Here is a 23,035-nt window from a genome sequence, read left to right as displayed (position 1 = left end):
TGTGTCCATATTTTAATATATTTATTGGAGTTCATTAATAGTTATTAGGTTTGAATTGATTTTATAGTTCTTGATAATGGTTTTTTTATTGCATAAAAATAAGAATGTTGAATTCAGAATCAAAATGGCGAAAAGAAACAAAATTAATGGATGTGTTCGGTAACACGGAAAGAGAAGAAGAAAAAGAGTGTGGCTGATTCTTCAGCTTCTACTGAAGAATTTGGTAAACAAAGAAGGAATAAACACGAGATGGAGAAGTGCTCTTGGTTAAATCGTGTATTCTGCGATGAGTGGGAAAAAATAAGGAGAAAAGAGCACGATCTCACACACGAGGAAAGATACCGAGCGGTGTATTCAATTCAGTTTGACAAATTGAGTAAAAAACTTGTTTCTATTTAACTAAAAATAAGGTGCGGTGGAAATTAAATTTGAATATTTAAACTTGAACTAATTGTTTTTTCTGAGAATGGATGATCGAGTTAATAAATTCGAAGAGTGTAGTGACCCGTTCCAAAATCACCTACTAATCAAAAACTAAGCATACAGTTAACCTAATTAATTATAATCAGAGATAACAGCGGAAATATAGCCAACAACAATAGTTATACAACCCAATCGAAATCGAAGTCTAGACTAACTCAAAATGAAATATCCAGTACAACCATATCGAATCAAATGGAAAACACTGAAAACTAAACCAACCAGCTACTCAACGTCCTCCTCCTGCTCCTCCTGAGCCATCCAACCTGAGGCCTGCCCCGTGGGAATGGGGTGTCCAAGAAATAAACAAAACCGAGGACGTGAGCGATAAGAACGCCCAGTACAAAAGTATGAGTATACAAACCTATATGAAATGCACATGCTATGATATGATACCAGGGTAGTCAAGAAACAGGAATCACAAAGGATTTCAAAATGCTCAGTCTAGAGGCGCCAAGTGGATAGTGCCGCGCGGTCCAACCTCTGGGTCACTGCATCCACTACAAGACAGACGTGGACCTAAAATGTCCCGGACCACCGAAGCCCTCCCGACCCGTCGGCCACTGTGTACTCTCGGTGTCCATGCGTCCACAAGACAGGGCTGAGCGGCCCCAAGATATAGCTTATCTCGAAAGAGATACAGCTCAACAGTAAAGGCTATCTCGAAGGAGATACGGCTCAACATGATATGCAATATGCATCATAACTCGTGACATAATAGCATGCATCATATGACATATAACAATGCAGCAAATACTCATGCAACACATATATGAATGTATACTCAACCAGGATATCTCGGATAGTACTTTCGTACCTCTATCACAGCAAGCCTAGCCTTACGCAACACCGCTAATCAGGTCTAGCACAAGCCTACGCATCAAAAGCATACTCAATCAATACTACCATGCTCGACTATCAAAACCAGTACTCCCTAGTACTACCAAAGGTTTAGGGTTTACCTTCGTCCGTCGACAGCCCTTTGATGTCGATTGCCTTGAAACTCAGGCGCCGCTACGCTACTACTCCTGGCAGCTCTTGGCTATCGCTCGACCAACAACTAACCCTAGAAACCTTCCAAATCCTCTCAACTATGAGGCAAAATCATGAATTGGCAAGTCACAAATGAGAAATCCGAGCACTATTTATAGGCCATGTTCGGATCCTCCGAACAACACTTCGGAACGTCCGAACGCTACGTGTCCATTGGCTCTTGACAGCTCATGATCGGATCCTCCGATCATACACTTCGGACCGTCCGAACATGCATGGAAAAATGACGTGTCGATCAACACTTGACACCTATGATCGGATTCACCGAACTACACTTCGGATCGTCCGAACTCTTCGGTGCTTCCGAACCCTCTTCGGTCCGTCCGATCATGACCATAGCCAAAATTACACCTTAAACCTTCTTAATCACCATTACTCCGTTAATTACCCAATTTGGAATTCGGGCTACTACAAAGAGAGACATGACACGACTAATCACTGCCACTAATTGATACAGATAAATTTGAATATTTGAGTGTTGTAAATATATCCTTAGAGTGGCCTAACATAAACATAAGCAACATGAAACAATCGTTCATAAGCGAAGATGTCTTTGATTTTTAATTAAATCTACAAGTGAGATAAAAAGTTGACAAGTTGGCCACTATTATTATATGTATAAAAATTCATGCACGTTCTCTCTTTGGTCAAAGAAAGAGGGAAGATAAAATAATTGTAGCGGCAACAGATACGTTCCGCGAAATCAAATGGCTGAGTATGGAAGAAAAAATTAAGCACATTTTATGTATAAATAGAGCTCTAGTTCTCGAGTTTCTCTACAATATTCAATATTTGAGTGTGTATTTCATCATTTTCACATTTCTATCTCATATTTGCGCACCTGGTGCCAACATACGACACAACATGTTATCCCAGAATGATGTTTCATCGACCGATGATCATAGAGGGTATGCATCTTCTCTTTAGCTATTCTTCATTTTCACATAAAAGTGAAAATCATTTAGTACGCCATTTCACTCAATTCATTACTTAAGGTAAGGAAGACTTACCTTATATAGATTTCTCCATAACTCTCAACAAATCTTGAATTCATATATATATATATATATATATATATATATATATATATATATTAGAATTTCATTTTTGAGCTCAAGAGTACTCACAGTTGGCATTTATAGCTTCAAGGGGCATCATATGCTGGCTCCTTTTACTGCTGGATGGCAGAGTAGAGATGTGAACCCTCTAGTACTTGAGAAAGCGAAGGTATATGTATACAGAAGTTGTTTGATTTCAGTTTGAGTTTCTCAGGCGAAATGATTTTTCGTTTTGCAGTTACATGCTTACATTTTTACATGTTATAGGGCTCTTATGTCTACGACATTCATGGAGAAAAGTATCTTGATTCCGTCGCCGGATTATGGTGCACAGCTCTAGGTACTTGCTCTTTTAACATGGATATCTAGCACCGATATTTTTATCTAGTTTCCATTTGATTGTCAAATATGTATGTTTGCCGCTTGCACTGCCTTTTACATAGATGGGAAAGAATCCATCTTTATAATTTACGGTCAACTTGTTTAATTATAATGAAATGGCTATTCTTCTTTACACTTTTGTCTTTCAAGCCAGTAGTATGTATTGGCTTTGCATGGATGTAGATTTGATAAAACTAGCCTTCGTTTTCTAGCAGATACCTTGGAAACATTAATATATGTAGTAATGTAGCATCCATGTCTTTCTTAATTGTGGTTCTCATTCATTTATTTTCGGACAAGATTATGTATGTGTCGCCACTATATTAGCTTATATGCTTAATCAAGCATTCTTTCAGGTGGGAGTGAGCCTCGTCTTGTTGCTGCTGCTACTAAACAACTAAACGTATTACCATTTCAACACTCTTTTTTTAACCAAGCAACGAAACCCCCATTGGTATGATGATTTAGGATTTACTTGGAAGCTTCAACTTGGAAATTTTACACTGTACTCTTCATGGTAAAATATATTCAGGATCTTGCCAAAGAACTTGTAGAGTTATTCACTGCCAATAAGATGTCTAAAGTTTTCTTCGCAAATAGTGGGTCAGAGGCCAACGATTCACAGGTTGAAGTTTTCAATCATATCCGGAAACATTTATTATATAATTTATCAGCAGTTCTTTTTAAATTTGTCACACATGAAATTTCACTGCTTCTCTATGTTGTTGTAAAGGCAGAAAGCCTGGAATAGGGATCTCAGTCAAGATAGACACAGAACAATTTAGAGTTTTTCGTTTTTACAGTTTTGGCCATTTGTAAATTCAATCATAATTCTGAATTTTTTTTCCTTATAGGTTAAGCTTGTTTGGTACTACAACAACGCACTTGGAAGGCCAAACAAAAAGAAGTTTATTGCTCGAGCGAATGCGTAATATTTTCGGGTCCCGATATGCTTGTAGTTTATAGTTTATACCATTGGTTGCCTGTTTTTCAATGTTGTTTCCTTCTTTTGTTTTGGCAGATACCATGGTTCAACAGTTGCAACAACCAGTCTTTCAGGGTATATGCTAGTTACCATTCAACTATCCAAAACTCAAAATTCACTTGTATGGATGTGTTTGGTGAAAATTATTGATAAAATATTTCACCATCTTTAAATAGATTGCCGTTATGCCACCAGAATTTCGATCTTCCAGACCCATTTGTGTTACATACCGACTGCCCACATTTTTGGCGCTATCATCTACCAGGTGTTGGCACAATCTTTTGTCATTACTGTCTACCTGCTTACACGATCTCATCAAACTAAACAAATCTTTGCAGGCGAAACCGAGGAGGAGTTTTCTACCAGGTTGGCCAATAACCTGGAGAATCTTATAGTCAAAGAGGATCCGGAGACGGTAACTGGAGTTTGATGATAAGTTCATTCCATTTTCTTTTCTTTTTGAACGCATTTCTTTCTCCGGTTTAACAGAGGCTGTGTTTATCAACTAACAAACTCTGATATTTCAGATTGCTGCTTTTATTGCTGAACCTGTAATGGGGGCAGCTGGTGTGATACCTCCGCCTGCAACCTATTTCGAGAAGGTTGTTTTCATTTACATACTTACTTCCATAATCTGGGACAGCATGATAAAGCATAAAATTATTGTTTCCTTGCCTCCTACAAGTCTTATCAGCTTGATTTTTTGGAGAAAAATGGTTGATAACATCTTTATGTCACTTTTGAATCTTGATATCAATGTCCAAACTATGTTCAAAAGGCATCTGGGCACCCATTTTTCTTCGGCGGGAGTCGAGAAGAATTTGATATTCATGCAGCAAAATGAACGTTGATCTAAATATTTTCAAGTGTGTGCAGATTCAGGCTGTACTTAAAAAGTATGATATTCTTTTCGTTGCTGATGAAGTAGTATGTGGCTTCGGAAGGCTCGGGACGATGTTCGGTAGTGACAAGTATGGGATTAAACCCGATCTCGTCAGCTTGGCCAAGGTACAAGTTCACCTCAAGCTAGATTTTATAGCAGTTATTCTTTCTTTCTTTTTTTTTTCATATTCTCAATTTCCATTGCTTTTGAATTTTGATAATATCCAGGCTCTTTCTTCTGCATACGTACCTATTGGAGCTGTTCTTATGAGCCCTGAATTTTACGATGTCATATATTCTCAGAGCAACAAGCTTGGTTGGTGGTGACATTTAAACTTTTAATCTGATATGATTTTCATCATAAATCCTATGTACCGAGTTGCTCAAAAATTTGTTTTGTTCAAGGTTCTTTCTCCCATGGATTCACCTATTCTGGACACCCTGTATCCTGTGCTGTTGCTTTGGAGGCACTTAAGATCTACAAGTATGTTGTCATTTTTATTTCCTTTACAATTGATCATTATCTTGATCGAAAGATTGATAGACTTCTCTGCTACAATCAATGTAAGGAGTGAACTTGCACAAAGAAAGAATCTCAGAAAACAGAACATTTATTACGGGATCAAATTTGATTTACTGAGATTACCAAGTGTCTATATTTTAGATTTTATTGCCATAATTCTTAGTACTTAACAATACCACTCTTTGCACAAGACTTATTTGCTGCATATTCGATTATTGATGGGGAACATCAATCAAGACCCTTGAAAGAATTAGTTCATCATAAAAGGTTTCCTTGTTTACAGAGAGAGAGACATTGTTGAGCAGGTGAACAGAATAGCACCCAAATTTCAAGAAGGTTTGAAAGCGTTTTCCGACAGCCCCATCATCGGTGAGGTACACGAACATTTCATTAGATTCATTTCTACAAGTTTTCACGTCGAATGCTATGGATGGTTTCTTATTGTGTCTTTTTATCAACACTCTTTCTTGAAGATACGTGGAACTGGTTTGATTCTTGGAACAGAATTCACTGATAACAAATCACCAAATGATCCATTTCCTCCTGAATGGGGTACAACCTTGCTACATCTAACGTTAATGATTACTAAACAAAGATAGATCAAATGTTGGTACATGACTAGATCTTCCTTTCTTTCATTGAATTTGAAGGTGTTGGTGCATATTTTGTAGTACAATGTCGGCAGAATGGCTTGTTAGTACGCGGTTTGGGCGACATCATAATTATGTCTCCTCCGCTTATATTAACTCCTCAAGAAGTTGATGAGGCGAGTTTTCTGTAAATATAGCATTTGAAAGATTATGGCTCAAGGACTCATTATCGACTGTGTTCGATTTGAAAAACAGGGCATAACTCGAATAAAAAAACTGATTCATCTTTCCTTTTTCACTTTTTCAGATCATACGGATCTATGGAATAGCTCTGAAGAAGACAGAAGAAATGGTGGAAGAGCTCAAATCTAAGAAATAATAGTGAAAACAAATGATGTACGAGTAGTGCATTGTGATATGTCTATCTTTTACATTTCAATAATAATAATACTAAAAACTAGTAAATTTAGTATATAACAAAGTTACACGGATTTCTTGCATCAAGACAGCACTCACGTGATGATCCTACACTGTTTCATGAAATTATAAGTGAGAATTCTAAAGATTTTGCTGTTTGGACTTTTCTTGCAGCCCTTCTGTCACTATAGTTAAACCAGGATCTGAATCGAATTGAATTGTGATGAATCAATTAGTTTAATGTTTTTTGGGAAAAAAAAAAACTGGTTTAATGTTAGAGCTTCGGTTTGGTTATAAGTTTGGTTGTGAGTTTGAGTATATCAAGTTCATGGGACTTTATTTATTGTGAAGGAAAGCCATTTAACCTTCAATCTTATATCTTGTGAAAAATGGGATTTATAATATTTTATTAAATTAAATTAAATTACATTCATTTTTATACATCTTAGTGTAAATGTTCATTTTCATCATTATATACTGGATTTTGTGGTTAAAGTTGAAGGGTGGTCATCTTTTCCAATTTGGATCTGGTTGGCACGTTAAAAAATGTTTTAAGCGTAAATTCAAACTTTTTTTGCTGTTATGACAAAATTCAAAATAAGGTTTTTTTTTAAATATATAAATTTAAAATCAAATGTTACCATTGAATGGTCATTTTCTTTGAACTCAGTCCATTCTTGCGTTAATATGGTGCTTCGTTGCAGTCAAATTAGGGAATTAGTATATTTTTTGACCATTTAGTACTTTAAAGTCAATTTGGTGGATCAAGTCAAAATCCTCATAGCCGGCTATATGTTCATATGTTAGAAGACTCATTTCAAAGTCAAACTTATATATGTATATATGATATATCTAAATACGACTCTCGTAGATATTTATGTCACTGTATCATCAGTTGATATAGTATTGTAATCTGAAATTAATTATTTTGTTATTTTAATAAGAGAAAGTAATTTCTATTCGTAAAATTTGTAATTTTTTTCAATCAAAATCACTTGTACTAACAATGAAAATTTTTCACACATGTGTAATGAAAACAAATGATAGGATGGTACTTCTATGAATTATAGGGTTTCTATAATTTCAAAGTGACAATAAATTTGAAATAACTTAAAACCTACAAATTAATATCCATTTATTAATATACGTGTGTTTGTGTGTCACCAAAATAACTTGATATTATACTTGTCAAAAAAAAATTTCGATATTAATTGATGCGTCTACAAAATATCATATACGTTAAACTAATGACAAAAACTTGTGTAAAACGGTCTCACGAGTCGTATTTTGTGGGACATATCTCTTATATATCATCCATGAAAAAAATATTATTTTTTATGTTAAGAGCATTACTTTTTATAGTGAATATCGGTAGGGTTGACTTGTCTCACAGATAAAGATTCGTGAGACCTTCTCACAAGAAACCTACACTAAACTAATTTAAAATAATAAAATATATATTATAGAACACCCTGAATTCTAAAAACAACTAATCAAAAATATTACTTAAATAAATATTTTAATTTATGATCAAAATCTGTCAAAGTATCTTCTTTAAAGTTCTTTTTTTTATATATATATATAATCTCAAAAAACAAATTTATATTCACATGGTCTAAATAATTAATATGCTTTTTTTATCATAATATATTATAAAATATCTTCTTTAAAGTTATTATTTTTTTATGTAATCTCAAAAAACTAATTTATGTATATCGATCACAATGTAATATAAAAGAATCAATATATTTTATTACGAAAATATCTATATTCACAAAAAAAATGAACTAACACTCCATCGATGAATGATTTTTTAAACAGTTATAATAACCACATTATTTTTCTTTTCAAGTTTTTTTTGACTCCTCAAAGTCGAGTGAGTCATGATAAAAAAAGGGGTGAAGAATGCTAGGAAAAATTATTATATATTATTATTATAGAAATTGAAAAAATAAATATTTTATAAAAAAGATAGTCGGGAAATGGGTGCTAAAAAGTAAGAATAATGTATCTTTATCCCATGTCATCGTCGCAGACGTACACAGGGCGGTTTGGTTGGCTGATTGTGGCCTCCACCACTACATGTTCTTTTATGTCTAAGTTTTTTTTTTTTTTTTAATCTAAAGTTTTCGTTTAATTAATTTGTCCATTGACCAAACCAACGTTATTTTGTTTTCTAAAATATGAAATATATAGTCATAATCCTGATATCATACATGGATAAATAAAGACTTACAATTAAATTTTAATAAGCATGAGACTAACTTCATGGTAAATCATAATAGGTTCAATGTTCAAGTTTTTAATTTGACGGTATATGGTCCACATTTTGTTTGGATCTCGAATGATTAAATCAAGGTAAAAATTTGTGTGAGACGGTTTCACGGGTCATATTTGTGAGACGTCACCTATGAAAAAATATTATTTTTTATGCTAAGAGTATTACTTTATATTATGAATTGTGTATGGTTAATCCGTCTCACAGATTAAGATCCGTGAGACGGTCTCACATGAGACCCACTCTCAAATCAATTTTCAAAATTAACAAAATCCAGACGGTGTTATAAAATTACGCTAATCATAAATACGTCTGACAATCTAATTTTTTGGGATTTTGACGATCCAATAAATGGCAAATTGCAATAATAATAATAATAATAATAATAATAATAATAATAATAATAATAGTATATGTGAACCCTATCAAACGCGTCTTAGGTTGGAACCGAACATTTCGAATTGGCCAACAAAGGTCCCGCCACACCGAGCCCACTGCACCGCCGCGTAGACGAGGGCTACTCCTCTCCTCTCCTCTCCCTATTAAATCCAAATTCAGACCCTTTCTCCCCATCATTCTTCTCCTAAACTCTCAATTTCGCATTAAAAAAAACGATATTCCTCCGAAATCTAAAGCAGAAAAAGGCAAGATCAGCTCATCACGCATCTCCGATTCCATAGGCAAGTTGTGTGTTATATATTTGCGTGTTTGATCTCTGTGTTTCTCTCGAATTTGATGTGCTTCTGCAGATTCTCTGTGATTTTTGCTCTGTTGATTGCTTATTATACTTCCTTGATTGATCGAATCTGATCTGTTTATTCTTCAATCTATTGCTCTCTCTGAATTTCTTCTGCGTGTGTTTATCCTTTTTTATCGATGAACTGATTTGATGATTTGTTTTTTGTGCTGATTTTGACTTAAATCAGTCAAAAATAGACACTGAAACTGGATTGATCGACGATCTTCAACGTGCTTTTTTTTTTATATACAAAAAGTTCTTAATATGAACAAATCGCATAGCACTTTTATGATGGTGATGATCATATAGGAGGAATTTGGTTGCACTATCAATTTTTATTAATGTTTTTCCCTGTTGATACTTTATTTCTACGATTAATCTGATTATTTGTGTGATTTTTGAAATCTTAGGTGCAGATTTACAATTTAATTGATAAATTTTGGCATCAGAATACTCCTAACATTGTAACCTGTTTAGAAAACGAAGTTTCAACTATTGTTTTTTCCCTGTTCTTCACAGCCTGTACACTACTCCATGTGAAAGTCCAAAAGAGTCGCACATGATAAAAATTACAATCTTCAATAATTTAAAATGCGCGGATTTTGTCACAAAATTTTTGACACGCTGAATGATTTAATAATTTACGCATGTATATTTTTCTGCACTTATTATTGAATGTTAAATTTATTGCCCTTGTAAACGGAAAAGGTGCATCAGTCTCGGCAGACTGAAAATTTCCCAAAATACTTTGGTCCGTTTGGTCAATGCCATGTCAACTTTTTGTCTTTAAGTGGCGGTGATTCACTTATTTATTTTGTATTTGTATATGTATGTGAAATGGTAAAGTATTTGTGGAAAAAAAAGGAAATAGTAAAATATCACAAGAATTTACAAAACCTTTGTGGGCTCCACTAGCTTTGATAAAGACAATTCTCAATATTCTCTTTTTTGTTTAGATTAGAAAACAATAATTATTTTCTTTCCCTTAATGGGGTACACACTCTGGTTATCTCATTCTCTAATTCAATTTCAATACATGGGGAATAGATTATTTCGGTCTATTTTTCTAATCGATCCAGGTTGACATGGAATTAATCAATCCTATTTAAATTTTCCCGGATAAAACCCGGATCCAGTGGGTCCATAATATTTTTTTCACATTTTATATTTTTATTTTTAAAAATAAAATAAAATAATAACTCTATCGTCAGAAATAAAGAATGTAATTCTGAAACACATGAACTTGTATTTCATGATTCTCCTGTGAAAATTTCAATGATTTTTTTTAAATAACATATACAATTATAAAAATATATAAATGAAAAATTAAAAAATAGAAGTTTATTAAATCTAATATAGGGTCAAACTCAGTGGAGATTACATTGATTGATGAATTTAAAATGTTTAGTTTCAAATACATTTGTTTGTTTGGAAAAATTCGTTTAACAACTCTAAATCTCACCTATCTATCTTGATAATCACTGTGTTAGATTTCGAATATGCGGAATCCTTTAAAATCATTCTCTCCTGTATTCCCTCTAGTCCAAATGCAATCCTCTAGATTGATTTCCAAATGAGATCTTTCCACATTTTATTGAACCAGAATTTCAAAATTCCCAGGTTTTAATATGGGGTCAAATTAAGCGCGGAAGAAAAATGTTATAGGTCAAAATAACCAAAATCGACGTAGCCAAATTTAATCTAGCCGGATTTATTGAACCCGAATTTCAGATTCCCAGGTTTCCGTTTAGAAATATCCTTCACATGCCTCATTACCTCACGTGTATGGAATATATAGTATAATAATCAAATTGGAATTGGTAGTGTTGGTGGTAGGTGCAATGGGTTCGATGAATTTGTTCACAGTTGTATGCATTTATTTATTTTATATTATATTTTATATATATATATATATATATATATTTATATATATATATATATATATATATATATATATATATATATATATATATATTGTTTTATTTCAGAATTAGAATGTCCTTTTATATCTGGTGTGTCAATATTCCTTGCTGTCTGGGAATAATAAAGTATATAATGACTTCTTATATGTTTTTATTTTTAAAAAAAATTTAACATTACATTAAGACGAATTGGAACTGTATTTATATACAATATCATTAAATCAGACTAGAAAAACACCTTTTAGCTACTCTATGTTGACTGAATTCTTAAGAGCCCGTCTAGCTAGTTGATGCGCCGCTTCATTGGGTGTTCGTCTTGTGGTTGATGGTTAGCAATCTGTGAGCTTTGACAAATTCTCTAATTTTTAGAATTAAAGCACCATCGAAACCAAAGTCCTTGTCTTGATGATTAACACCTTGAACTGCTTGTGACTATCCAAACATATATGTATTATGCATTACGGAATTTATCACATCAAGCTTATTTCTATTAAATTATTCGAGTTCTGAGTGGCCAATACCCCGAGAAATCGAAGTGACGTGATATTTGATTAAAATATAATGTTATCCTTATCTGTAAAACGTTTTTATTTTTATTTTTATGATATTATTATGATTTAAAAAAGTTTATAGTGTTCTCCCTTAAAATCCTTCATAAACGGAAATATCTGTTTCTTTCCCATATTTTTAGTCTTAGAAAATTTATAATCTAATCCTAAATCAATAGTTGAAAGAGTCATCAAGATAATTTTTTTATTATACATACATATTTTAAATATACTATGCTCTTAGTGAATTTTGTCATGAAATCATTTCCTTTCCCGCTCAAAAATAGCAGGGATTGTAACAAGCATTAAAATCTTGCGTGTGGGTCATAGTTATCAATACGTCTAGGCAACATCATTAGTCACTAATCATGGGACTAAGCGTTTCAACTAGCAACGTATACTTTACGTTTACCATTATTATGAAATTAATATAATGCACTTAAATATCGTTGAAAAAACATATAACTCAAGAATAATTATGTCAAATAATTAGTTACGCCCTTGAAAATTTCCAGAATATGAGTTTATACCATTTGTCCTTTGCAAAAGATGACGGAATCTTACAATCAAAAATCGACTTTATCTATTAATTTCGTAAAATTCTTTTCAGGGTTTTAGAAATCGGTAAGCTGCAATCTTATTCGGTGATGGCAGAAGAGACACCTATAAGCCAGGAGACTGTAGTTGAAAAGGTGGCGGAGGGTGCTGAGAGCAAGGGAGTGATTCCCGCTAAGGTAAAGTTATAGTGATTAGGGTCTTCCTTGGGGTTATAATGGGCTGGGCTGGGAACCCAGAATAAATAAATTTCATACAAATTTTGCTGTTGTTTCTGTGAAAGTTCTCTATAAAACTCAACCTGAAGACTCCGGGCTCTATGGCTCAAGCGCATGATCCGGATATCCTTATGTTTGAGTTTGGTTTGATTAAATTGTCAAGCTCAAAATCGAGCTCGAGTTTGGCTTGATATGATCGCTTTCTATCAAGCCGAGCTTCGAATAGCTCGCGAGTGATTTGATTCGTTGACATCCCTAATATAAGTAAAAATTGTAATTACTTCGAATTTTATTGAACTCCCCTCTGCCCCGGTGTCGCACTCGCACCCTTTGTTCCTGCCATTCCTTTCTCACATAGCATCATGTCTTCTCACGCTCGACATCATAACATCAGACTTTTATTGGTGGTCAATCATGTAGAGTTCTATATGCTCTAAAACGAAATTCTGGTAAACATGATATAAGTCGAAAAATTAAGCGGTACTTTATCACGAATTCTAAAAAATAGAAAGAATTGTTTCATTATGGAAACTTCAAAGCTGGAATTGGTCAAGTGTGCTTCTTATTTCTTCACAAAATTTTAATTTCAGATAACAGAAGAAAACACAAAGCAGGGGGAGAAGGAAGGAAAGCAAGAGGAAGAAGTGACGTCGAATCTTGATGGTGAGTTCGTAAAAATAGAGAGGGAATCTCTTGATGCAAAGGATCCTGCTGAGACCATAGCCGATGAAAAACCAATTATCGTTGAGCGTAGCTCCGCTACCAGCAATCCTGAGGCTGGTAGAGAGTTGTTGGAATCACAAGAAAAAGTTAAAGATCTTGAACACGAATTGCAGAGAATTTCAGGTGTTTTGAAAGAATCTGAATCCGAGAACTTGAAGTTGAAGGATGAACTTTTGCGGACAAAAGAGAAGCATCTGGAGAGTTCAAAGAAACACGAAGAATTTGAACTCGAACACACAAAACTGCAGGATCAGATATTAGAAACTGAGAAGAGATACAATGAGCAGCTGAAAACTCTGCAAGATGCATTACAAGCTCAAGAAGAGAAGCACAAAGCATTGACTGGTGTGAAGGAAGCATTTGATGGTCTCAGTCTTGAGCTCGAGACATCAAGAAAGAAGATGACTGATCTGGAGCTCGAGCTCGAAAATTCTAATGTGGAAACCAAAAAGTTTGAGGAGTTGCATAAGGAAAGTGGTTTACATGCTGAATCGGAGTCACAGAAAGCCTTGGAGTTGGAGAGGTTGCTAGAGGTCGCAAAATCTAGCACGAAAGAGGTGGAAGATCGTATGATTTCTTTACAAGATGAGCTCAGAAGCTTAAATGAAAAGATTGCTGAAAGCCTGAAAATCGAAGAGGCGTTAAAGAACACTACTACTGAGCTTTCAAATGTCCAATGTGAATTGGAGTTATCAAAATCACTGACGCAAGATTTGGAGAAGAAGCTAGCTTCGAAGGAAGATCTTGTCAATGAATTGACAAAGGGATTGGAACTGGCCAAGGCTTCTGAATCTAAAGCTAAGGAAGAAAATGAATCACTTGAGAAGTTGCTGTCGTCAACAAAAGAAAATCTTACAGAGAAGGAATCCCATCTTGAAGTTGTAAAGTTGAAATTAGAGGAGGAGTTCAGGACAAAGGAAAACATAGAAGAAAATTTGAAACTCCAGCAAACAAAGATGGAGGGCATGCAGGAAGAACTAACCAAAGCAAGTAAAGAAAAAGAAACGCTGGAAGGTGAGGTGGCTGATTTAACCAACAAAAGTTCCCAGTTGAAGGAGTTGTGTGATGAACTTGAGGCTAAGTTGCAGCACTCGGATGAGAATTTTAGCAAAACAGATTCTCTTTTATCCCAAGCAGTGGCGAAGAGCAAAGAACTGGAGCAGAAACTGAAAACCATTGAAGAGCTTCACGCCGAGTCCGGTCATGTAGCTGATAATGCGAACCAGAAAAACCTAGAGCTCGAAGACATGGTAAAAGCCTTGAACTTAGCAACTGAAGAAGTAAAGTTGCAGGTGAGAGAATATGAAACACGATGTACCGCATTGGAACAGAAAAAAATCGAGCTAGAGCAACAGATGAATATGACGGAATTGAAATGCCATGATTCTGAGAGAGAATCGAGAGAGTTATCTGACAAAATATCAGAACTGCATGCCACACTCAATAAGGAGGAGGAGGAGAAAGAAAAATTAGATGCCCAATTGCAAGAATACAAGGCCAAAGTTTATCAAATGGAGTCCGAATTGGGGAAGGTGATGGCACATAAGTCGGAGCTTGAGCTGGAGCTAAAGAATGCTATAGACAAATCAGATGAGCACGAGGGACGAGCCAATACGATTCATCAGCGAAGCCTTGATCTTGAGCAATTAATGCAGGCATCAGATTCCAAAGCAGTGGATGCTAGCAAAAAAGTGAGCGAGTTAGAGCTCCTTCTTGAAACTGAGAAATTCAGGATTAAGGAGCTTGAAGAGATGACGAGCTTATTGGAAAAGAAATGTTTGGGTGTAGAAGAAGAATTCACGAAAAGCCATAATAATGTATCTGAACTTGAAGCACAGCTTGAGGCGGCCCAATTAAAAGTGTCGAGCCTAGAGGTTGCCCTGCAAGCGTCCACTGAAAAGGAACATGATCTGATAGAGTCCTTGAATGTAACTACAGAAGAAAACAGAATCTTGAAAGATCTGTCAAAAACCTCGAATGAAAAGCTATCGGAGGCAGAAAATTTACTAGATGTCTTACGGAAGGAAATCAATATTTCCCAAGAGAAATTGGAGACCATTGAAAAGGAGCTCATGGCTTCGGGAATGAATGAAACCCAAGCTATGCAGAAGCTTAAGTCTGCAGAAGAACAGCTAGAGCAACAAATCAAAGTCTTGGAGAAAGAGACTGCGAGAAGTGCAGAACTTGAATCATCTCATGAGATTCTAACGAGGGACTCTGAGTTGAAACTCCAGGAGGCAATTGCAAATTTCACCAGCAGGGATTCGGAGGCTAAATCTTTAATCGATAAAGTAAAAAGTCTTGAAGATCAAGTGATCAGTTATCAACAGCAGCTTGCCGAAGCAGCTGAAAGATATGAAACTAATAAAAAAGAGATGGATCAGATTTTAGAGAACCTAGCTTCTTCTGAAAATGCCAATGAGGAACTCAAAAGTAAGATCTTGGAAGCAGAAGGTAAAGTCGATAAGCACATTGAAGAAAATTTGCTGTTGTCTGAAACTAATGCACAATTCAGCAGCAAAACAAGAGATCTCGAAGAAAAGCTGAATGCCGCCTTTTCTGACTTGGAAGCCTCTAACAAGCATCTAGCTTCCCACACAAACACTATCGCTGATCTAACAGAGCGCCATTCTAAAGTTTCTGAACTTAAGTTGACAGCTGAAGCCCGTATCTTAGAAGCCGAAGCACAATTGCAAGAAGAAATTCAGAAATTTGGCCTGAGAGATTCAGAAGCTAAGGCCTTGACTGAGAAGGTAAAAGCTTTTGAAGCACAGGTAATAGCATACGAAGAACAGGCTAAGGAAACATCTGCACGGGTGAAAAGTCTAGAATTAGAATTGGAACACACTCTCTTGAAATCTACTGATCTGGAGAGAGAACTTCACACAAAATCAGGTCAGTTTGAAAAGGATGTTGAAGCACTAATTGGCACAAACTCAAAGCTTACTCTGGAGCTTGCCTCGTATGAATCTAAACTAAACGAGTTAGAAAAGAATTTGTCCATTCTGTCATCTGAGAAAGATGGTAAAAGTGAAGCACTAAATGCTTCGAAAAAGGAGATAGAAGAGCTGACTCTGCAGCTTGCTTCTGAAGGTCAGAAGCTACGATCTCAGGTTAGTTATCTTCTCGGCTGCGACATATTGTACTACTTGAGATAGATTATTAGGGACTTTTTGTGTTTGTGAAACTCAAGGTTTTCTTATCAATATGTTCATTGTGCAGATACATTCTATTATGGAAGAGAACAACATGCTTACACAAACATATCATGGTTCCAAGAAGGATCTTGAAGCAATGATAATGAATCTTGAAGAACAGTTGAAAGACCACAAATCCAATGAAGATGCCCTCAAGGCTAAGTTGGAAATCCTCAACACTGAGGTAAACCAAAAATCTGAGCTGCAAGATCAACTAAAGGAACTCGAAGAACACTTAGCAAGTGCAAAAGCTAGATTTAAAGAAGAGGTAACGACAATTATTTTACCAGTTTGAGTCTACCAGTTTGATTAACTGATCGTTGTAGATTGTAAATATTGAGACTATTTTTAATACGCTGCTTTGAATTGCTTGGTAAATTCCTGTTACTATTTCTGGAAACAGAAAGAGTTGAACTCTCAACAGGAGCTGGAACAAAAAAATGCTTTGAAACATTCCTTGGAAGAACTTGACGCCAATAAACACAAAGTTGTACTCTTGGAAACTCAAGTTAAAGAAATTGAGGAGAAATTGCATCTGGCTGACACAAAACTTAAAGAAAAGGTTCGATTCTACTTTGCATCGACTTACACGTGCATATTTGTCATCTTTTCATATCACCAATTTAACTATCAATTGCAGAACATTTCATAATTCATGCTCTACATTTAACAACAAAATAGTCTTGAAGTAGCTAAATACTTGGCATAAGCATTACTGATTTAATCATAATACAGGAAGTTGAGAATATTTCTGCTGAAACCAAGGATGAAACAATAAAATCTCGGGAAATCGATTCCTTTACCAACATTCCTCCCAAACAAAAGAGTAAGAAAAAATTGGAGGCACGTTCAGCTCAAACATCTTCCTCAGACACACAGATTCAAACCTCACAGGTGTCACCAGGCATGACGCGTAAATTCATTTTAGGTGTGGCTCTAGTTTCAGTTATCGTTGGCATTATTCTTGGGAAGAAGTATTAGCTTTGGAGTTGAGGTTTGGATTCGGCTTCCATTTTAATTATTTTCGCCACTTGGATTAGAGCTTTGTACTTTTATTTTTCTCTGATGTTTGATCTTTTGATTAGGTCAGGATTGGTTTTGATTTGAAACCTGGCCCGTAGTTACATAGCATGGAAAAAGGATCAATGAAGAATATTCACCATGATTCTCGATGTAATCAAGTCTGTACTTATTATATTGTCTCTTGAAGGATTGACCATTATATTCCCTCATCAAGCTCTAATTTTCTAGCGGGGGTGGTTGGACTTTGATAAAAACTTCAGATTTGATGTATTGTCTTTCTTAAAAGCACACTATTATTCTTGTCACAGATAAATTATTTATTTATTATTTTGTTTTCTTTAATGAATTTATAGTTACATTCCTAATTGAGGTTATCCTCTGCCAATTGGGGTGGTTAAGCTCCAAAAGAAAGTAAAAATTTTAAGTGCAATTTTGAATAATATTAGTTTCACTCTCTTGAAATGTTCAAAATCATCCTTCAACATCGCAACGCCGTCACTTTTGTTTTTGGGTCGGCCCTTGGATTGTACAATTCTCCTTCGCTAAATTCATTACTTTTTTTTTATTACTTTGCTGGTGTTTTTTTATATAAACTTCTTATCCAATTCGATATTTTCCTTGGGAGATATATGGAAAGAATTGGAATGGAACTAGAATAAATACAGAAGAAAGGTTTTCTTTTGATTCAAACATTGGAACGGAAAAGGTTCTCTTTTGATCCAAACACTATATCTATGAGAAGGACAGGGACAGAGAGAGAGAAAAACCGAAGATTTAAATAGTACTTTTGATCGAAAATAAATCTGATTGATTTTGTACCCTTCGTTTCATAGTCAGTTTCTACATTATCAAACCTCCTAGACTTAAAAGAATGGTTTGTGGGAGGGAGAAAAGCTAATCAGCTGATGCCACTGACCCAACACCAGTAGCTTTAGAGGAAAATTATCTTCTATATTCTTTAAAAAAGAAAATAAAGAAATTATATGTATCTTTTAACGAACATCTAAGACCTTTGGGTCGGGTAAAAAAATTGCAATAAAACCGTATAATGCTAGCAGCATTATCAAGAATTCAATAGATGGAAGGAACAAAAGTACAGATACGCAAGTAATCTTTACACAAAATAAAATAAAATAAAATATGCCCAAAAGATAACATAGAAACCTCAACAAATTCGAAAAACAAGCCTCCAGGCAAGAACTTAGAAACAAGCATCCAATACACAGCAGCAGCATAAGGCAGCACAACTGCAGAAAACATAGCAACATTCTGTTACCAAATCATGTCTAAATTGGAACATTGAACATGTGGAGCAATGGAAATACCTAGTGTATTCAAATCTTTCGTTCTAAATCCACTTGTTTGTAACATGAGACTAATGTTATCTGTCGATAAATTGATTCCAAAATAAATTTTAATATAGAATATGGAATGGAATGCTGTGGATTAGGAGTCTTGTTATGAAGCTTTTGCCTTTGCTCTATTTATTTGTGAAGTTCACTGATTCTTTTACAAGAGGGGCAAAAGGACCGGAACCTAATTTTTTCAAATGAAACAAAATGAAGTTGTGCGCATCGAATATAAATTCCATCCTCTCAATATGTTAAATGCCTCACAATCAAAACTTTTAAATACACCATTTCATACAAACAAAAAATTGTGAGTAAACCGACATTTGAAACAAAAAATTGTGAGTTTTGAGGGGAAAAAACTCAAGTCAGTCTTCACATCTATTCAATGGATGTTCAGATATTATACGAAGTTATTGTTCAAAAAGCTATTCTAAATCAACTATCACGACGTGATGATACTCAAATCACAAACTACCAAATTATCTCATGCTGTGTTTGGATTGACGTACTTCAAATTCATGGATTTCGATTAGTTTTATTAATCACTTCAAATGAAACAATAAAACTACTCCAAATGAAACAATATATCAAATTTTAAATAAATACCTTGCTTTTTTTGCACATTAATAATATAAAATAAAATATATTTCAAATGACACAATTATCGGATGAACTTAAAATATATCATAATTAACATAAAATATTATATAAATATGTAAGAGGTGTACTAGAAATTTATGGTCTTACTTCTCTAAACAACAGAAATATATTTGAATATATTTGAAATTCATGGATCTGGAATCCAAGCGCAACCTAAGTTTATAGAACTCATATCACATATATTATATATATTAAAAAATGGAACCATTTCCTTTATAACTGAGAAACTAGATTTTTAATAAAGTAACTAATTCACCAAATTCTGTATTGTAATAGTTTCTCATCAAATATAGATGTAGATAACTGACCATCCCTTCCAGAAGCCGTCACCTCTAGACTTGGTGGTGGCCTTTGGTGCCTGAATCTGCCCCTCATGGCAATCTTTCGTCGGGTAACCAGCCGGCGGTGGCGGAGCCATGAACCCACCATGTGTTTCCATGGGGTACGCGGTTGCCGGCGGGGGATATGCAACTGAAAAAGCAACGTGATTACTCTATAATGCACTAAGAAGAAACGAGAACATAAACCGCAGGAATAAAATTAAAAATTTATCTGTTGTGTAACAAAATTATTTTTTAAAAAACTTATATTTATCCATGCATAAATGTGGCTTGTGGAGAAGACAAATATAGCAAGTCACATTAAGAAACTTGCTATTTAAAAGCAAGCTTTAATATCTAAGATATTTTTATTTCATGTTAAAATTTCTTATCAGGAAAGTCAAATAAGTTTACAATGAGTTATAAGTTCACCTTTGATTTCCAAAATTATTTTCTTGGATTTGTTAACAGTATTTTTGAAATAGAAAAAAGTCGTGAAAATATAACAAACATGTGTACGAAATGTATATTTTGCACAAATAAATTAAAAATGTAAATATTTAATCGACTAAGAGCTCATTTAATAACTAAATCGACTAAATATGAACTAATCCACCATAGTATTATCTTAGAAAAAAAAAAGAAGTCAAAAATGAATAAAATATATTATTGGACATTTTTTATAAGTAAGAAAATGACATAAATACCTATTTATACAATACAATAAATTAATTTAAATTTGAAACCAAACATTTGGATATTAATAAATCAGATTTAAATTTTCAGAAAGAACAAGTATAATAGATTCAAAAAATGATACAGATGATTTTAGTAAATTGTAATTATAATAATAAATATAATTCCTAGTATGGATAGTACTACTGGTTTTGGAACAAGCATGATTTTCTTTATTAATTCAACGAAATTATTGATTTTATAATCTATATTTTTGGATCCACCAAATTACAGCTGGATAGCAAACCATATCATATTCAATGTGCTCAAATACGATCAATCAAATCGAACACCTAAAACAAACCGAACAAACATTCACGAGAGAATCATCATTATGACTCCGAAAAAAAAACACAGAATCGTCATCCACAGTCAACTGATCTTCGATTATCATCCGCTTCTCACTAGATCCGTAGAAATCAGCAAAAAAATGCACTAACAGCTGTGAAATCAAAAACGAGCAGCATAAATGCACGGAGAGAAGTGAGAAACATACCTTGAGGCTCGTTGGGGCTGCTCATATCGATGGATTTATGATTCAAAATAAACGGAAGGAACAAGAATTAAGCGTCGCAGAGAGATTAATCGCGAGGCAAAATTAGGAAAGTATGGAGAATATTTGTGCTTGTATAGGTGTATATATAGATCGCCGAGCGTGGTGAAGTTGTTAAAAGAGAATCTGGGTTTGGCGGCTAAAACCGCGTGAATGAAGAGGCGACGCTACCCAGCGGAAACTTCCGTATCATATATGAGACTTAAAACCACACGGCAAATGTATGTTACTATAACTATAATTTTTTTAAAAAATAAATATTTGAAAATTTATTCATAAAATAATACAATTTACATAATTTATAATATAAAAATAGATTAATAATTAAGATTCGATTTTTAACTTGTTTGTTTGTAAATTATAAGGTCACTCATCCTCAACAACCACAAAACATGGACATGTTTGTTTTATGCATGCATAGATAATAGCGCCAGGTTGGTCAGCAGTAGAAACACCGGGACGATTTTATTCAAGAAAAAAATTTGTGTGAGAAGGTTTCACGGGTCGTATTTTATGAGACAGATCTCTTATTTTGGTCATCCATGAAAAAAAAATTACTTTTTATGCTAAAGTATTACTTTTTATTGTGAATATCGGTAAGATTGACCCGTCTCACAAATAAAGATTCGTAAAAATGTATCACAAAAGACCTATTATTTATGCAAATACTATCAAAGTTCAATACCGGAGAGAAAATTAAATGAAGTATTTCAAATGTAAAATATAGAAAAGTATAACTTCTCTCTTGGACCTACCCAGCTAGAGCAGCTAGACGAAAAAATAAAATTAACCCTTGTTGGTACATAGACTTCTTTGAAACGAAATGAGCTACTTCAAATATGTTTATTATCTCGGCCCAGAAAACGATTAATCCGTTATGGATTACATGAGCTTCTAATGGTTTACCGGATCTATATATCCGAGATAATTCAACTCATTCATATTTATAATAAAAAAAATTGACATAAAAATTTGTATTTTTCATAAAATTAATTGGGTAAGATATCTATCTAACAAATGTACTGATAAGACGGTTTCATATGATTTTAATGAAAAAATTATTATATAAAATAAAATTTTAATCGAATTAAAGCTGAAAAATAAAAATAAAATATTTATCCTCGAACTTTAATTCGTTCAATCTACCAATTTGAATTCAATAAAAATATTTGAAATTTTATAAATTAAAAAACTCATCTTTGTGATTCTTTTACACCTTATGGAGTATTTATTTATTGATTCATATTATACATGTCAGCAATCCACAAATACGATAATTCATGTGCACGTTTCTCCAAAAGGTGAAATCGCTCACTTTAGGTCTCATGTGAGACCGTCTCACGGATCTTAATCCGTGAGACTGGGTCGACCCTACTCATATTCACAATAAAAAGTAATACTTTTAGTATAAAAAGTAGTACTTTTTCATGGATGACTCAAATAAGAGATTCGTCTCACAAATATGACTCGTGAGACCGTCTCACACAAATTTTTGTCATGGAGTAAATTATATTTTTGTTCATCAATTAAAATAACCATAGCAGTTACTCGTTTGACATAGAATAATATAATATAGATAATCAATTAATTGAAGCGATATTACTTATACACGTGAATTTAATCGTTCATCGTCTTTTCACTTTATTTTATTTAATTATCTTTTTGTAAAAATAAATGCAGTTGACTTCTAATGTGCATCAATATTGTAGATATGATATACGAACAATTGATATTTGGTGACCCACGTAATACTGATCTCCAAGCTAGGTCATTTCTATCTTTTTCGTTATTTTGATTCTTCTATTGGTCGGGTAGATTTATTACGTTACGTGAATCATGGTTT

At 34.0% G+C, this 23,035-nt stretch overlaps 3 protein-coding genes across 4 annotated transcripts; 2 read left to right on the top strand and 1 right to left on the bottom strand.

The window, feature by feature from the left end:
* The first annotated feature begins 2,341 nt into the window (after positions 1 to 2,341).
* On the top strand, positions 2,342 to 6,331 carry LOC140809623 (gamma aminobutyrate transaminase 1, mitochondrial-like). Its single transcript, XM_073167314.1, has 17 exons — positions 2,342 to 2,441; positions 2,676 to 2,760; positions 2,859 to 2,931; positions 3,329 to 3,426; positions 3,505 to 3,597; positions 3,827 to 3,900; positions 3,994 to 4,032; positions 4,134 to 4,222; positions 4,296 to 4,372; positions 4,485 to 4,559; positions 4,834 to 4,965; positions 5,068 to 5,155; positions 5,245 to 5,323; positions 5,646 to 5,736; positions 5,836 to 5,914; positions 6,013 to 6,128; positions 6,260 to 6,331. The coding sequence occupies exons 1-17, from the start codon at positions 2,398 to 2,400 to the stop codon at positions 6,329 to 6,331; spliced, it is 1,404 nt and encodes a 467-aa protein (XP_073023415.1). The 5' UTR covers positions 2,342 to 2,397.
* Positions 6,332 to 9,177: 2,846 nt separating this feature from the next.
* Positions 9,178 to 17,899, top strand: LOC140841703 (uncharacterized). 2 transcript variants are annotated; one of them, XM_073209343.1, is made up of 7 exons: positions 9,178 to 9,327; positions 12,467 to 12,590; positions 13,220 to 16,465; positions 16,575 to 16,817; positions 16,953 to 17,111; positions 17,285 to 17,543; positions 17,640 to 17,899. In XM_073209343.1, exons 2-6 carry the CDS (start codon positions 12,504 to 12,506, stop codon positions 17,528 to 17,530), a joined length of 3,981 nt encoding a protein of 1,326 aa, XP_073065444.1. In that variant the 5' UTR covers positions 9,178 to 9,327; positions 12,467 to 12,503; the 3' UTR covers positions 17,531 to 17,543; positions 17,640 to 17,899. The 2 variants fall into 2 exon arrangements, with proteins under 2 accessions (XP_073065444.1, XP_073065436.1); XM_073209335.1 differs by having other exon boundaries at positions 17,635 to 17,899.
* A 690-nt stretch (positions 17,900 to 18,589) lies between these two features.
* LOC140841714 (protein CYSTEINE-RICH TRANSMEMBRANE MODULE 9-like) lies at positions 18,590 to 21,388 on the bottom strand. The gene is made up of 3 exons (XM_073209354.1): positions 21,136 to 21,388; positions 19,893 to 20,055; positions 18,590 to 18,819 (listed from the first exon to the last, which is right to left on the bottom strand). Exons 1-3 carry the CDS (start codon positions 21,158 to 21,160, stop codon positions 18,774 to 18,776), a joined length of 234 nt encoding a protein of 77 aa, XP_073065455.1. The 5' UTR covers positions 21,161 to 21,388; the 3' UTR covers positions 18,590 to 18,773.
* Positions 21,389 to 23,035: the final 1,647 nt, after the last annotated feature.

Source organism: Primulina eburnea, chromosome 1, assembly GCF_022965805.1.
Source record: "Primulina eburnea isolate SZY01 chromosome 1, ASM2296580v1, whole genome shotgun sequence".
NCBI lineage: Eukaryota > Viridiplantae > Streptophyta > Magnoliopsida > Lamiales > Gesneriaceae > Primulina > Primulina eburnea.
The sequence above is the reverse complement of the archived record's forward strand: the minus strand, read 5'-3'. Positions and strand labels throughout refer to the sequence as shown.

Excerpts from the sequence above, each read along its gene's own strand:
- LOC140841714 (XM_073209354.1), bottom strand. The coding sequence starts at position 21,160 with ATGAGCAGCCCCAACGAGCCTCAAG. Across the intron at positions 20,056-21,135 it reads CAGCCCCAACGAGCCTCAAG|TTGCATATCCCCCGCCGGCA; the intron begins GTATGTTTCTCA and ends TTGCTTTTTCAG. Across the intron at positions 18,820-19,892 it reads GACGGCTTCTGGAAGGGATG|TTGTGCTGCCTTATGCTGCT; the intron begins GTCAGTTATCTA and ends TGTTTTCTGCAG.
- LOC140809623 (XM_073167314.1), top strand. The coding sequence starts at position 2,398 with ATGTTATCCCAGAATGATGTTTCATCGACCGATGATCATAGAGG. Across the intron at positions 4,966-5,067 it reads ATCTCGTCAGCTTGGCCAAG|GCTCTTTCTTCTGCATACGT; the intron begins GTACAAGTTCAC and ends GATAATATCCAG. Across the intron at positions 5,915-6,012 it reads TCCATTTCCTCCTGAATGGG|GTGTTGGTGCATATTTTGTA; the intron begins GTACAACCTTGC and ends TTGAATTTGAAG.
- LOC140841703 (XM_073209343.1), top strand. The coding sequence starts at position 12,504 with ATGGCAGAAGAGACACCTATAAGCCAGGAGACTGTAGTTGAAAAGGTG. Across the intron at positions 16,818-16,952 it reads AAGCTAGATTTAAAGAAGAG|AAAGAGTTGAACTCTCAACA; the intron begins GTAACGACAATT and ends TTCTGGAAACAG. Across the intron at positions 17,112-17,284 it reads ACACAAAACTTAAAGAAAAG|GAAGTTGAGAATATTTCTGC; the intron begins GTTCGATTCTAC and ends ATCATAATACAG.